Source organism: Diceros bicornis, chromosome 5, assembly GCF_020826845.1.
Source record: "Diceros bicornis minor isolate mBicDic1 chromosome 5, mDicBic1.mat.cur, whole genome shotgun sequence".
NCBI classification, from domain to species: Eukaryota; Metazoa; Chordata; class Mammalia; order Perissodactyla; family Rhinocerotidae; genus Diceros; species Diceros bicornis.
This window is the reverse complement of record NC_080744.1, coordinates 5,972,824-5,988,754: the sequence shown is the minus strand read 5'-3', so window position 1 is coordinate 5,988,754 and position 15,931 is coordinate 5,972,824. Positions and strand designations below refer to the sequence as shown.

Genomic DNA, 15,931 nt, shown 5'->3' with positions numbered 1-15,931 from the left:
TACTCCCTGGTTTGATGAAGCCTTATCCTGGTTAACCTAATGAAAACACTGATAAATATATTAACACCAAACAAATCAAGACATTGGATAAATTTTTATTGAGCCTTATAGTTTACAACATGAGGTAAGAGGAAAATCAGTTCTCCTTAACCAATATTTTACCCAGCTGTAGTAAAATATTTTAAACTTGAGGGATTTATAAGGGGTTATGTTTCTTAATTGGGGATCAAGTAAACAAGTCCTAACTTCTTGAATTTTCCAGTTGACTCTTCCCTTATAATAGTAACCAGCTCTAATTAGTTACATAAGTTTCTTCAAGGCCATGTTTTATTGTTGCTGATGTCTTGAGATCTGAAACATTGCTATTTCAATCAATATCCACTAATTCCACTTCAAAAATGAGTTTTGCATTGGGTGGAATTCTGTTGCATAAGTCAAGGTAAATTTGATAAAAATTGCTTCTCCTTTCACTCTCAATAACTTTAGTCTAAAATTAGAATTATGTATACTGCATATTGGTAATTAACCCCCAAGGGAAGGGCTTTATAGCTGATTCAGAGGCTAATATGTACTAGCCTACAGATTCCTAACAGTATCCTTGTGAATGGAGATCATAACCTATTACTGTAGGCTGACCACGTAAGTTGAGTTTGCACTAGGATCTTCCTTACCTGGATGCCTCACTAGTACTCCCAAATTAGCCACCACTTAATGAAGACTGCTACTCAGTACTCGAAAGAGTGATTTCAATCTAGTTTAGAGTATATAAGTTTGTATGAGGTAGTACATGATATTTGCTGTGAATTTTAAGATGCTGAGTTCAGTGATGAAGAGTGTGATTTTATCTGACTGGTCTTGAGATGCTTCACATGAGGGGGGAGGGGGGCTGTAGTTGGCCATCTGACTATTCCCAAATAATTTTAACTGGTAAGACTAGAGAGAACTTCCATTTTTCTTCCCCCGAAACTTATTCTAAGTGGTCCAACTAGTCCATTGGGAATGGAACCCACAATAGAAAAACTGCCTTCCCACTTACCTACTGGATTGTTCTGGTCAGAATGGTCTGGAGTCATGATTTTTTTTTTTCTTTTTTTTTTAATGTTCACAAACTGGGCCTATCAGAAAAGTGTTGTCATTAGTAGTGATCACAAATGCTTATACTATGTTGGACCTGTGGTCTCCGTCATTTCACAACTAGTAGTCCTCAACATGTGTTCCATTTCTAAGCTTTGAGTACCCATTTAATTGCCTAAAATTATATGGTAGCATAGTTTTTATATTTTTATACATAATTTTACACTGTACCATAAAATTACCACGAGCCACATTTACATCCTACAATTTGCTACAGCTATTTTTTTTTTAAAGATTTTATTTATTTATTTTTTTCCCCCCAAAGCCCCAGTAGATAGTTGTATGTCATAACTGCACATCCTTCTAGTTGCTGTATGTGGGATGCGGCCTCAGCATGGCTGGAGAAGCGGTGCGTTGGTGCGCGCCCGGGATCCGAACCCAGGCCGCCAGCAGCGGAGTGCGCGCACTTAACCACTAAGCCACGGAGCCGGCCCATGCTACAGCTATTTGTATCTGGCATCTTAACTCCTTGAAGTAAACCCTCCAAACGTTAAGAATTGCCTTTCAAAGATGAAAATTGAAACTTTACAGTTTAGGTCTTGAAAATTGAGAGCTTGAATTAGAGGAAAAAAGGTAGATTCCAGCTCAAGTTTGAATACTTGGTACTAACAGAAAATATTAACTGTCGTCTATATTGGGGATGTTGACACAAAAGCATCTAAGTATCAGGAAGATTGGTCTGGAAAGGATTCCTGATCTGGAGGTTAACCTAGACAGCATCTTTCATACCTTCAGATGATCTTTCTTAGTGTTTTTTCCTTTAATTACATAGGAAAAAAGGATACTTGGCATCAGGCTGTCCTTTCTTTCCATAAGCCCATTCTGGTTCAATCTCCAGTCGAGCCTTTTCTCCTTTACTCATAGTCAAGAGTGCTTCATCCCACTAAAGGCAAGAACATAAAGTAAAAACTAATGATATTTTGAAAAAAAATACATGGAAAACCAGAATACAGGCAAGATTATATACAGACAAGCATTCTGTTACTGGATTGCATTATGTCCTAAGGTAATGTCCTTGGGTAAGTCCCTAAATCTTTGTCCTTTATTTCCACAATGAAAAAAAATAAGGATATATTAAACAATAATTTTTTAGCGTAATACTCAAACTCCTCAAATGTTTTGTAAACTGTAACATGTCATACATTACGGAAACCAGTTTGTTGGCATTATCATAAAAAATTTGCTATACTTTTAGGTCACAGGACAAACTTTATTTTTATAGGGATAAACTAATAAGTATTCACTCTAAAACTGCCTTAAGATGACCAAATTGTAATAGTGGAGTCATGATGGCACATAAAACCATCTATATGTTAGAGCATTAACATGTTCTGCACAAAGTAAAACTATTCAAAGAAACGACAGTTTCTGGGTTGCTGCTGCATTCTGTCCAAATTTGGATCTTAATGCCCAAATAATGCCCCAAAACAGTTAAATCAGTATGATACAAGAATACAGGATACATTACTACTCTCATATACTCTGTTGAAAATGTAACAATCACGTAAAGCTCAAGGGATACAGACAGAGCTGTCACATACTGGAAATAAGAATATGTGCACTAGAAGAAATTTACCAGTAAGCAAATTAGTTACAGAAATAGAAAAATGCTCAGCTTGATATATAGTTGCTATCAACTTGGTATAATCAAGTAGCAGCAGTTAAGGTTATTCTCAACTAAATCTTTAGTTTCAAGATGTTTTATATTCTGTTTTGGGCTCTGAACATGACTGAACCAGTATTTTAGGACTTAACCCACAGTACAACGAATAACACATTGAGAGTTCTCATAACTGCATTTAAATAGGCGTTTCAGTTATTAATGTCTGAAGTCCTGAGTAATGAGTGGGCCTTAGCATGACATCGGGATTCAGTGAAGCTGATAATCAGCCCTGCTCTTTCATCTCCTTTTGTACACTGCAGCGGTCAGCACAGCTCAAGCCTAACGTCCTCTTTTCTCAAAGTTTCCTTCTGTTCACTCTCACATGTAAGGGTGGGGTAAAGGCATGCTTACATCTGAAAGATTTTCTGGTGTGAGCCCAGCTTGTGAGAGGTGAGGCTACAGAACAAACTGCTGCTTCTATCAGTACTTCAGCAAGACAGATATTTTATCTTTCTTGATCGTGTATAAGTGGTATAACAGCTATGTAACATTTTATGAGAATTTTAAAAACAAATTTAGCAAGTCAAACATTCTGACAATTTCTTTATGAAGAAAAACACAATAAAAGGGGTAGACATCGAAGGAAATTTGAGTCCCTACTATATTACGTGCTTTAAGTTATGCTCATTTAATCTTTTTAACAACCCGAGGTAGGCTATACCGTCCTTATTTCTATAGATTGGGAAACTAAGACCCAGAGAACTGAACTTGTGCCAGATCAGTTAGTAATGACAGGACCCGATTTGTCACACTCTGAAGATTGTTTTCTTTTCATCATATCCCCAATCCTAATTGTTTATGGCACCATACCACAAGCATATGCCACAATCTCTAGTGATTCACTGCTGTTCTTTACTTACTCCTCTGATAACTTTGCCTATTCCAACCTTAAAACTTAAAGGCTTGGCATTTTTCTTCTTCTTTGAACCTGTAAAACAGATTTTCATTATAATTGATGAAATTAAGTTCCAATGGAAAAATATAGTGATTTAAGTCTTTAAATTGATTTCAGAATTTACCATACTATGCATTTAAAAAGAAATAAAAACTCAGAAAGCCAGGTAACTCAAGAAGAAAATTCTGAACGTAAAAATAATTATGGTCCAAATGGGGAGGAGAGAGGGGAGGGACATCAATTTATATTACTAAAATAGTACTGTATTCTACCTTTTATATTAAAATGTTAAAGCCTTGCTTTGGGACAATAACCAAGTTTAGACTAAGCTTCTTTATTTTTTGGTTTCCGATGACCAAGAGGTCTTTATTTACCCAGCCAATATGTAGTGGAAGACCTACTTTAAATGAAGACCGCTTAAAGTAAACCACAGGTGCAAAAGATTCTGGAGAAAAGTGACAGGCAAGAAAAAGGTACTGCCTTTTTCTGCTCATCTGCCACACAAATATTTTGCAATGCCTTAAAGCCAAAAAGATAAGATTACATTTAGACTTACTTGTTTGAATATTAGTATCAAAAACAGTGCCGTCCTGTAGTGTTCCTGTATACCAGCAATGAACAACGTCTCCCTTTTTGGGAAAGTTGGTTTTATCACCTTTTTTAAGAACAGATTTTGTATATTTTGGTGGACCCTAAAAACAAACAAACAAAAACACACAGACATGAGTTATTAACTCATGTCCTTCTAGCAAGATGACAAAGACAATACTTAGCCAACTCTAGACCTAAGTCTAGTCACAGAGTTTCACAGATCTGGCAACAAACTGTTTTGCCTCTGGTTCACTTCTGTGAGTTAAAACATGCACTATCTCATTTCAAGTCTGTGACAAGAATGTTAGTAACTAGCATATCTATAATTTCAAATAACTTACAGCTTTGGAAACCAACGTTCTTTTGTCAAGATTCTATTAATTATTCAACAAACCATAAAATGAATCCAGTTATTTCCCAAGGTTAGAAATATCATTACTATTTAATTCTTATAAATCATAAGGCATTAAATAAAACATTGTGACATTTTTCCAAAGATCTGAGTTGTTTCAGCACCAATAATTGACATTACTAAATATTTTCATTATATCCAATTAGCATGAATACAGTAATGTTGCATCTGTTTCTCAATTTGAAAATAAGTTCACACAACAAATGGAATTATCTATAGAAATTACCATAACAGGCATATTTCCTAGAACAAAGCAGGATTATCAGGGTCTTTTTAAAAAAAAGCTAAAGGAGGGGCTGGCCCAGTGGCGTAGTGGTTAAGTTCACATGCTCTGCTTCAGCGGCCTGGGGTTTGTGGGTGTGGACCTACACTGTGCATCAAGCCATGTTGTGGCAGTAACACATACAAAATAGAGGAAGACTGGCAACAGATGTTAGCTCAGGGCCAATCTTCCTTGCCAAGGGGGGGGAAAAAAAAAAAAGCTAAAGACTAATCTAATCAATGGTGATTCATATATGTGAGGAAAGCAATTTCCTAGTTAAACTTAAGAATATTTAGAATTTTACACTATAGAATATTTAATAATGGGAAAGGAAATAAGACGTATTAAACACCTATCATTTCCCAGTCACTTAACACATACCATCGCACTTAATCTTAACAATCCTCTGAAGAAGGTATCACCTACTTGCGTTTTTGCAGACGAAGAGAGTGAAGTTCAGAGAATTTATGCAGCAGAGCTAATGAGTAGTAGAGAATGAATATGGACTTGTTTGTCTGAATAAAGCCCATGTTCTTTCCACTATACCAAAATACCTCAAATAACAGTGATAATGATAGTTAACCTCCACTGATGTTTACAGTTAAAATAGCTGACATCTACTGAGCGCCCTCTATGTGCCAGGCACTCTTTCAAATGCTTCACATACATTAACTCTCAACTCTCACTACCTGAGGAGGTGTAGGGACTATTATCCCTATTTTACAGGTAAGGAAATACAAGGATAGAGTGGTTAAGTAACTTGCTTCAGGTCCTACAGTTCGTATGTGGCTGAGCAGGATTGGAAACCAGGCAGCCTGGATATAAACTTCACTCCCTCTGAAGCACAGAGGGAGTGTCAGGTATTATTCCTTTTCTTTCTTCCTTTTTTTTTTTTTGTCAGGAAGATCCGCCCTGAGCTAACATCCGTGCTAATCCTCCTCTTTTTGCTGAGGAAGACCGGCTCTGAGCTAACATCTATTGCCAATCCTCCTCCCTTCTTTCCCCCAAAGCCCCACTAGATAGTTGTATGTCATAGTTGCACATCCTTCTAGTTGCTGTATGTGGGACGCGGCCTCAGCATTGCCGGACAAACGGAGCGTCGGTGTGCGGCCAGGATCTGAACCCGGGCCACCAGTAGTGGAGCGTGTGCACTTAACTGCTAAGCCACGGGGCCGGCCCTCAAGTCCTTTTCTTATGTCAATTCATTTAACCACACAGCACTCTGGCAGTGTTTTCCCCATCTTTTATAGAGAAAATAAGGCTTGCAAAGGGTACAAAGCCCTATCCAATTCAGAGTCCAAGGATTATCAGCACTTTCAACTAAGCCAGGCTGCCTCCCTAAATCAAAAGAAAGTCACGTCTACAGCTCGAGTACAATGTGTATCACAAAAGCAAGCATTAACTTCCTCCCTGACACTCCCATTCCAAGCTTGTTTTAGTGAGAAATGCTACCGTCAATGGTCAGGGGTCTACTGGTAGCAGTGTAAACTGGTGTCATCTCTTAGGAATGCAATTTAAAGTTACAAGCGTGACAAATAATTCAATTTATACAGATATATGCTCGAGAGGTAATGTGAAACTCAGGAAAAAATCTTTATGCAATTATTCGATACACTTATCCAAAATGGCAAAATAATCACACATTTATGGTAATACTGAGTTTTTAATAAAGTGGAAAAATTCTTATTAAGTGAAAAATCAATAGAAAGTTCTAACCACAGTAAAATCTCAACTATTTAAATAAATATATGCATAGAAAACATTCAAAAATTCCAGTCATAAAATAAGTCAGTCATGGGGATGTAATGTAGGGAATTACAGCATAGGGAACATAGTCAACGATATTGTAATAACTTTGTATGATGACAGATGGTTACCAGTCTTATCAGGGTGATCATTTTGTATGTGAATAAATGTTGAATCACTATGTTGTACCTGAAACTAATATTGTATGTCAACAATACCTTAATAAAAAATATATATGCAAAGAACACATTCTGAAATGTTCAACATGTTCATTCTAGGTGTTGAAATTATGTATTCTTAATTCTTTTCTCTTGTTTTCTACTTTAAAAATAGCACAGGGGCCAGCCTGGTGGCATAGTGGTTAAGTTTGTGCACTCCGCTTCGGGAGCCCAGGGTTCGTGGGTTCAGATCCTGGGTGCGGACCTACACCCCCCTCATCAGGCCATGCTGTGGTGGCATCCACATAAGAAATAGAGGAAGACTGCCACAGATGTTAGCTCAGGGCCAATCTTCCTCAAGCAAAAAGAGGAAGATTGGCAACAGATGTTAGCTCAGGGCCAATCTTGCTCATCAAAAAAAAAAAGGAGCATAATTATTTTTGTATCAGAAAAATAAATGTTTTTAAAGATTTTATTTATTCATTTTTTTCCCCCCAAAGCCCCAGTAGATAGTTGCATGTCATAGGTTCACATCCCTCTAGTTGCTGTACGTGGGACTCGGCCTCGGGTTGGACGGAGAACTGGTGCCTCGGGGCGCGCCCGGGATCCGAACCCGGGCCGCCAGCATCAGAGCGCGCGCACTTAACCGCCAAGCCACGGAGCTGGCCCGAAAAATAAATGTTTTTAAAAAAATAAAGTTGACTTGACAAAATCTGGTAACATATATCCCAAATTTGGAAATAATTTTAATTAAAATTTAAAAGCCACAAAATGACAATGACTACATATATTCATTATGTGAGAATATCAGAGTATCTTAAGACTTTATTAAAGAAATTACATATAACTATTTGAATGGATAAGGTATGATTAGTGAACAATAACCACATTTTAAATCTTAATGTCTGTCATTCCATTGTTTTTCCATATGTTGTCCCAAGTTGCTTGGGCATGTTCTGTTATCTACATTAGAGGTTCTAAAACAATGCAAAAACACATTAAATTGGTGGTTATGGTTCAATCTTAATGGTGAATGCCAATCTGCCCACTGATGGCCTCCATTTCAGTGTTTCAGAGAGTCTTTTATGGATCACTCATTCCTGGGTGTTGTTAACACTGTCAGAAGAAAAGGCATCTAACGTAAATAACTTCAGGAAACACTATGTTAACCAAAGTTAAATATGCCTCTACATGACTTCTCAGAGCTGTTATTAGGTAATATGCAATGTGAATCTTCAAGTAGGAGACAAAAGGTACAGCTTTTGATGATGCCAGACAACACCCTGGAACTTCCCGGACTTATATAATACACTTTGAGAAATGCTGCTTTAGTTATTTGATCTGACTTGGGGTTTCATTTCAAGAACCTGGTTGGTTCATGGTGAGAGGTCAGATCAGTTCCAGTGCAATTCTGGAGTTATGTGCTTGAACGGATCTGGCTTTTAGGTAATTTCCTGGCTTTGCAGCAATTTCTTAGTCCAGAGTGATGAGAAGAACTACATTCCAAGATTGGGTCTGAACTTGATACTTTTAGACCCAGAGATAAAGGAACTTTGTCTGAGAGTAATCATTAAAATCGCAATTAACTGGATGACATCATAGCCTCTAAAAGTGAGAGTATAGTATTCCTATTATTAATTCAAGAAATACATGAGCATGTTCTACATGTTAGCAACTGCAGATACATAGGTGAGCTGGCAGACATGTCTGGCCCTCCCTCTAGCAGAGAATACAGACATGTATGATCACATATGAGAGCCACAGAGGAAGCACAGGGTGCTAAGATGGGAATGACACAGTGACCTAACCCAGTACAGGCTATACGCTGGGAGAAGATTCTGTGAAGTAATGTTTAAATTGTACCCTGAAGGACAAGAGAAGTTACTCAGGCGAAGGGGGAAGGTTTACACACAGAACAGCACTTTCATAGCAGGGAAGAACATGCACACAGTGCACTCAGCAAGGGAGAAGCAACGGAGAGAGTGGTACGGGAGGAGGCTGGGGAGACCTGGAGCACACGTTAAGAATCTGGGTTTAAAATCCCCGCCCCCCCAAGCCCCAGTAGATAGTTGTATGTCATAGATGCACATCCTTCTAGTTGCTGTACGTGGGATGCGGCCTCAGCATGGCCGGAGAAGCGGTGAGTCAGTGCGCGCCCGGGATCCGAACCCGGACCGCCAGCAGCGGAGCGCACGCACTTAACTGCTAAGCCACGGGGCCGGCCCAAGAATCTGGGTTTTGAACTTCAGGTCAATGAGCAGCCAATTAACAGTTTTAAACAGAGAAGCTGTAGAATCAGATTTGTGTTTTAAACAGATCATTGTGCCCCAGTGTGAGGAATGGATAGGCAATCAAAAGAGAAAGTGGGAGACTAGTTTGGAAGAGGTTAGTCTACCAGTCTAGGTCTATATGAGGGTGGTAACAGTGAGGATGACAACAGATGAATGGCTTTGAGATGTTCATGCAGAATCAATAGAATTTGGTGACGATTAGATGTGAAGAAGTTACAAAGGATGAATCTCAAGTTTTTGGCTTGAGAACTTCTACAGTCATTTCTGACTGCTGAATGTGAGTTCCTGCCCCAACTTATACCTCTCTGATCCAATATTCATTTATACTTGAAAACTTTCCAAAACACTATTTAATACATAACAGGCAACAAATATAGAGGCCGGCCCCATGGTGTGGCAGTTAAGTGAGTGCGCTCTGCTACTGGCGTCCCAGGTTCGGATCCCGGGTGTGCACCAACGCGCCACTTGTCAGGCCATGCTGTGGCGCCATCCTATATAAAGTGGAGGGAGATGGGTATGGATGTTAGCCCAGGGCCAGTCTTCCTCAGCAAAAAGAGGAGAGTTGGCATTGGACGTTAGCTCATGGCTGATCTTCCTCACAAAACAAAAACAAAATACAAACAAAAAATATATTGACTATCACTGGTTTATTTAAAGCCCAGTAAGAGCTATTAGAAAGGTTCTTTACATTAAAATAAATAAGGTAGAGATAAATAATATAGATACCGGGGGCCGGCCCCGTGGCTTAGCGGTTAAGTGCATGCGTTCCGCTAATGGCAGCCCAGGGTTCGGATCCTGGGCGCGCACTGACGCACCGCTTCTCCAGCCACGCTGAGGCAGCGTCCCACATACAGCAACTAGAAGGATGTGCAGCTATGACATACAACTATCTACTGGGGCTTTGGGGAGAAAAAGAGAAAGAAAAGGAGGAGGATTGGCAATAGATGTTAGCTCAGAGCCTGTCTTCCTCAGCAAAGAGGAGGATTAGCACAGAAGTTAGCTCAGGGCTGATCTTCCTCACAGAAAAACAAACAAAAAATTTAGATACCATGTGCTGAATCACACTAAGCCTTTGAAATTGAGTGCATATTTTATACTGAAAGCACATTTCAATCTGGAGTAGCCATGAAGCACTCAGTAGCCACATATGGCTAGTGACTAATGTACTGGACAGCGCAGTTCTAGACAGTACAGATTTACTGAAGATTTTTGAGCAGGGTGTAGTTTGCAAAATATTATTTTAGAAAGCTTACTAGAATAGCCATTTTGGGGCTGAGTGGATGAAGAAAGAATGAAGGCATAAGATTAGCTGAGTGACTTTTCCAACACTCCAGGTCTGAGGCCTTGGAATGCTTGAGAAATCAAAAAGGAATGAATAAAGATTTGAAAAAGAAGGGAGATATTTGAGAGCATTAGTACCGAGAGAAACATGAGAAGGAAAAAGAGAGCCAAAGAATCAGAGAACGATTAAGCTAGGAAGAAGAGAATGGTTACAACTCTAGATGTTAACATTTTGGTAAAACAGAACACAGCAGTATGTAATGACACAGCAGTAAAAGAGGACTGAGAATTTGTGAGAAAGTGTCAAGCAGTTTACGTGGGCAACGTGATGGGCAATCGAGCGTGGGATAGCGTAAAAGCTGCTAAGTAGCGGTGAAACTAGAAACCGTGCTGATAGGAAGCATGAATGTATACTAATCCCAATAAACAGTTTTATGATTATTTTTCTTCCCAGTGCTCACTCTGCAGTCCCAAAGCACAAACAGAGAAAGCAGACAGCAGGCATCAACACAGTATTGGCCAGGAGGCTATGGAATCCAGGCGCTGGGAGGACAATGAGAGCGCACAACTGGGCTCAGGCTGGTTAGTGAAATGAAAAGAGGTCTTAAAGAAAAGGATACAGATTAGGACCCTCACAAGATCTCTCTAGACTGTCTCCAGCCCTTTACAGCCTTTTATTTTTCTTTGTAACTCTCTTTTTCTTAACCTCTTAATGATACACTATCTGCTACCTCATACCTCCCTTATTCTAATTTTCTGGAAGGTAAACTATTTTGCCAATTGCTTTTGCAACCCTTTTAGTAATTATTATACCCCTATTTACCTTAGTAGCCACTCAATACCTGCCCAGTATAAATAACATCAAATAATATTAGTTGTGATAAACCTCAAAATTGCTTCATTGTGTGTATATACCCACAAACACTAATTTGTGCTTTTCAACCAACAGGAAAAGATCATGCAAATTAACTAGCTTTAGTCATATAAACATCTGTAATTCTACACCTGAACTTACAGTCTGTCCACAAATACCCAAATGCTACACTTTCACCAATAGGCTGTATCTCTTTATAAGAACTGAAGAACTGATATTATTATTATTAGATTATTATCACTGATACTAAGACTGCCAGGAATGAGCGAGCTTGGTTCGTAAGATACTACAGAAGTGGCAGGATTATAATCAGTTCAGCTCTACTAAGGCTGTCCATTTGAAGAAATGGTTTTATTTGCTTCTTCAAACCTTTGTACCAAAATATCAAACTTGGGCTGGGAAAGATGAGACAGATAAACCCACACCCCGCAGCCAGGCCTGGACCAAATATTCCCATTGCTAAGGACACCACGTATAGTAGAAAAAATAATCAAAATGAAGTTTCTTTCACTCAGTCCACCTTTGCTATAAAATCAGGACTTTGATAGCTTTGAAAACTCAGGTCTGGCCAGACGTAGAGGCCATATAAAATACAAAGCTAGAGGTTTTTCACAGGAAAAGTTTACTAACTGTAAACTACTGGTTTCTCAGGCTTTTTTCCTGATTCATACACCTGCGGGAGATGACACGTCCAAACCAGTGTTTGGCTCACTGAAGGTGGCCATACTCAACTACGCTCACCATGGGAAATCAGTGCTGTAAGCAAATGCCTTCGTCAAGTTCACACGAAAAACAAAATAAGAAAATATGATCTACAAACCTCATCCAAAGTCTCTTCAGACTTGGTTTCTTTGGGTTTATCTTCAGTAAGCTTCACATTTTTCACCTGCTCGGACACTTTACTTACACTTTCGGTACCTTTGAAACGCTGCAAGGAAAACGTTCTCATGTTTATCATATTTGGGACAGGCCGAAAGCCTCTCAGTGAAATGACTATCTGCACTGTGAATACAGGCTACGTAACTCAAGTGTAAACAAACAGAACAAACGGAACTGCCCAAGGACAAACCAAGACTCTTACGTTAAGCATTTCAACAAATTATGACCCTCAAACCATCTTTATTAAGATTCTTTTCTGTGCAAGACGGTCACTTCATAGTAACAAATATTGGGGAATTTCTTAAAATCTGTTTTTCTTAAGGCTCAGCCTAAGTCCAGCCCAGATTTTAAATTCATTAATGAAATGGAACTTACTTTGGATTTATAACTTTTTCAGTGCCCTTAAGAATTTGTTGTCACAATTTAACATGCTGCCATGCTGCAGATTAGCCTCACCAGATTTGACAGCTAGTTAAGAAAAACTCCTATATATTCTGCAAATAAAGGCATTTAAAACTTCTTTTTGGGAATAAAATATCTAAAATGATGTTCTGGTAAAAATACTCTGGTAATAAATAACAATACTCACCTTGCTTTCAAAAAGATGATTATAGGCTGTAACCAAATGGTCCTTGTTAGCTGTCTTAGCCACATTTTTAATGTTTCCTAATAATTTATGTTCTGCAAGAAACTATAAAGAAAAAGCTGGTTAGTCAAAATAATTCCCCTCATGTAAGAAGGGTCTTAAATTAGAAAATGACCTTTTATGTTAGCAATTATGTTTCTAATAGTACTATTAATGACAGAAGAAATGAAATAAGCATTATATTTCATATTCTACTGCATAACAACAAAAAAAGATTTAAGGAAGATTAAAAAAACATGCTGGGTATTTTATAAGAATTATTCACGAGACTGGAACTGTAATATTATGTGGGGTCACACTGGCGCATAACTAACCCTTTTTTCCCCCCATCATGGAACTCACAGAAAAACACATTTATGTAGCAGCACACTTTGGTAACTGGGCGAAACTGCTCTTGGCAGGATGTTACTTGGCCCTGGCCACGGGAGCCTCCAGCCACATCAGGCACAGCTATCTTGACACATCTGCAACCCATTCTTGGCAGACTGGGAAGCACTGTTACACAAGGCTAGATATATACTGGTTAAGTCTACGGGCAGTAGAGTCCGACCATGTGGGTTAAAATCCTAGCTGTCTGACTTTTGACAAGGGACTAAGCTTTCCTAAGACTCGGTTTCTCTATCACAGTGGAAGATTAACAAGGGCATCTATGACAGAGGGCTGTTTTAAGGATAAATGCAATAATCCATTTAGCATAGAGCCTGTCCCATACTAAGAACTAACTAAATATTAGCTATTATGATTAATAAAATAATGGGTTTAATAACTCAAAGTAACAGAATTCCATTTCTCTCAAACATAAGACTAGGTTGGCAGATGGACACCAAAATACTCCTCAAATATCAAGTCATCAGATCATGTTACTTCACCTCAAAATCACATAACGTGGGAATTTTAATAACTTGTTTTCCCTTATTTTATTCTGCTTCCTTGTCTGTTTCGTGGTCCTTGCTTGATTCCCCCTTTTGTTACTTTCTCAAAGTTGTCCTCTGGCATCTTCTACCCTCTTGATAAAGCAGTTTTTCGAACACTATCACTACTGTATTTTTTCCCCCTCTGCTTTTTCTCTCCCCCTCTTATAGAAATGTTCTAAATGACAAACGCTGATGGGGAACGGCTATTTTAATTAAATAGAAGTAATCAGTTGCTTTAGCACTCTTGTGATTTCTTTAGCAAGGTTCCAGAAAAATATCCCAAATATAAACACCTCCTTGTCATCTTATGATCAATAAAATCGTGACTGTCAATACAGGTTTAAGTATGTGAATGAACACTGGAGAATATGCTATATTCCATTGTTCCAGTTGTAATATGAATTGGCTTAAGAGAAAAAAGCTTCCACTAAAATGGTATCCCCGAGGCACGGTCTTTCTTTTTCATCCTTGTATCCCCACATGCTGAGCATAGTTCTTGCTACAGATGTACAAATACTTACTGACGTCAGGGTAATTATTCAGGAGTATGGAACTGGAAGCTGGAGAATAATTTTATCTCCCCTTCAAGACCCCTCAAAATGAAAGTAAAGGACAGTCCTCTCAAAAGAACCCAGAAACATTTTTCTAAATGCAAGTTTAGAACTTCAATAAAAGACTGCAGAACCACCGCAAGCAGACTGCTGCTCGTTCGGCAACTTAAGAGAGGTGACTTAAATCTTAATTTCCGAAGGAAAACAAGTCAAGTCCCACAAAAACGACGTGCGACGACAGACGAGCGGTTAAGATGGAGACTGCTGAAAAAAACGCAGGACGTACAGTATAAAGAATGCCCGAGACGTCTCCGTTGGGTTCTAACAATGGGAGAGACTGTACACAAAACGCACACGTGACTCCGCTAATATAACGGGAGAAGGTCATTCACAGCGTCGGTATTTTAAAAAGTTAAAGCACAACCCACGGGTTTTAAAAATCGCCGTGTAGTAAAGATGAGGAAAGAAGCGCGCACAGCGCTCCCGCAGAGGTCCGGGGCCCTCCCCACTTCCCGGGAGCCCGCACCCCTCCCGGGCGCAGCCGGCCCCGCCGCGGCCGCCGCTCCCCCGCCCCCCCCGGGCTCCCAACCCCGCGCCGGCCGCCCGCGGGCCCCGGGGAAAGCCGCGCCCCCTCCCCCGAGCGCGGCCGCCGGGCGCACGCGGCCTCCCGGCCTCCAGGCCACGGCCGCGGCGGCAGGGCGGGGCGGAGGGACCCGGGATGTGCGGCGCGGGGGGGGAGGCGGCCCTCGGCCGCCCGGCCCGGCCGCCCCGCCGCCCCTGGTACCGAGTCGGAGCCGTGGTCCTGCAGAAACTTGATAATGTCCTTCTTGGGCAGCTGCTCGCTGCGCAGCTGCTCCACGGTCCAGGCCCGCTGCGGAACGGCGGCCGCCATCTTCCCCCGCTGCCCCCGCTTCACTGAACCAGCCCGCCGCCGCTCGGCGTCGCCCCGCCCCCGGGCGTGGCCTGGCCCGCACGCACTCGAGGGGCGGGGCTCCCGCGAGACTGGGCGGCCGCGGGCGCGTCCTTGAGTGACGGGCAGGCTGTCCTGTGGGGGCTGCTCTGCGGCGTCCGGGGGAGAACCGCGGCTACGCGGAGGGCCGCGCGCTGTCGCTGACTCGTACCTGGAGCCGCCGTGCGGCGGCGTCCGATGGCTGTGCTGTTTACCGGCCACTCCCACACTGTCACCGACGGGCTGCTCGGCCTGTGAACTCTGCACCCGCTTTAAACGGCAGCATTCAGACATCTCACCCCGTTTTACGTAGTTCGAGCCTAAAACTGCACCCCGGAGTTGGCTCAGTCCCTGTCCGTCAGAACAACCCACGTCCCACCATCTCCCTTTAAAAGACACAACTGAAACTAGAGCACAACCTGTCGTCTCCCCAAAATACAAACTCACGGGCCACAGTCCGAGTAAGGCAACTTCAGAAACCTGACCGGATAAACGGGAGGACGCTGCAGCAGGAGGCCGTCGGCGGACGGCGCGAGGGGACGCCGGCGACGCCCGGAACGCTCGGGCCGTGTCCGCGCGCCCCGGGGACAGGGGACGAGTGCACGCGGGGCGCTCAGCGCGGGGCCGGGCGAGCGTCGCTGGAGCGGAGCGGCCACCCCGCCGCCGCTGAGGGAGGCGGGACGCC

The 15,931-nt window shown here is 41.3% G+C and overlaps 1 protein-coding gene across 1 annotated transcript; it reads right to left on the bottom strand.

Moving 5' to 3' along the window:
- Window positions 1-79: 79 nt before the first annotated feature.
- FKBP3 (FKBP prolyl isomerase 3) lies at window positions 80-15,210 on the bottom strand. Its single transcript, XM_058540657.1, has 7 exons — window positions 15,082-15,210; window positions 12,776-12,877; window positions 12,128-12,235; window positions 4,249-4,384; window positions 3,658-3,725; window positions 1,920-2,017; window positions 80-422 (listed from the first exon to the last, which is right to left on the bottom strand). The coding sequence occupies exons 1-7, from the start codon at window positions 15,187-15,189 to the stop codon at window positions 368-370; spliced, it is 675 nt and encodes a 224-aa protein (XP_058396640.1). The 5' UTR covers window positions 15,190-15,210; the 3' UTR covers window positions 80-367.
- Between the last annotated feature and the right edge of the window lie 721 nt (window positions 15,211-15,931).

What these genes read in the sequence shown, in the direction of transcription:
- FKBP3 (XM_058540657.1), bottom strand. Translation starts at nt 15,189, where the DNA reads ATGGCGGCCGCCGTTCCGCAGCGGGCCTGGACCGTGGAGCAGCTGCGC. An exon ending in AGGACCACGGCTCCGACTCG is followed by an intron (nt 12,878 to 15,081) that starts GTACCAGGGGCG and finishes TTTTCTTTATAG; the next exon opens with TTTCTTGCAGAACATAAATT. An exon ending in ATCATCTTTTTGAAAGCAAG is followed by an intron (nt 12,236 to 12,775) that starts GTGAGTATTGTT and finishes TTTTCCTTGCAG; the next exon opens with CGTTTCAAAGGTACCGAAAG.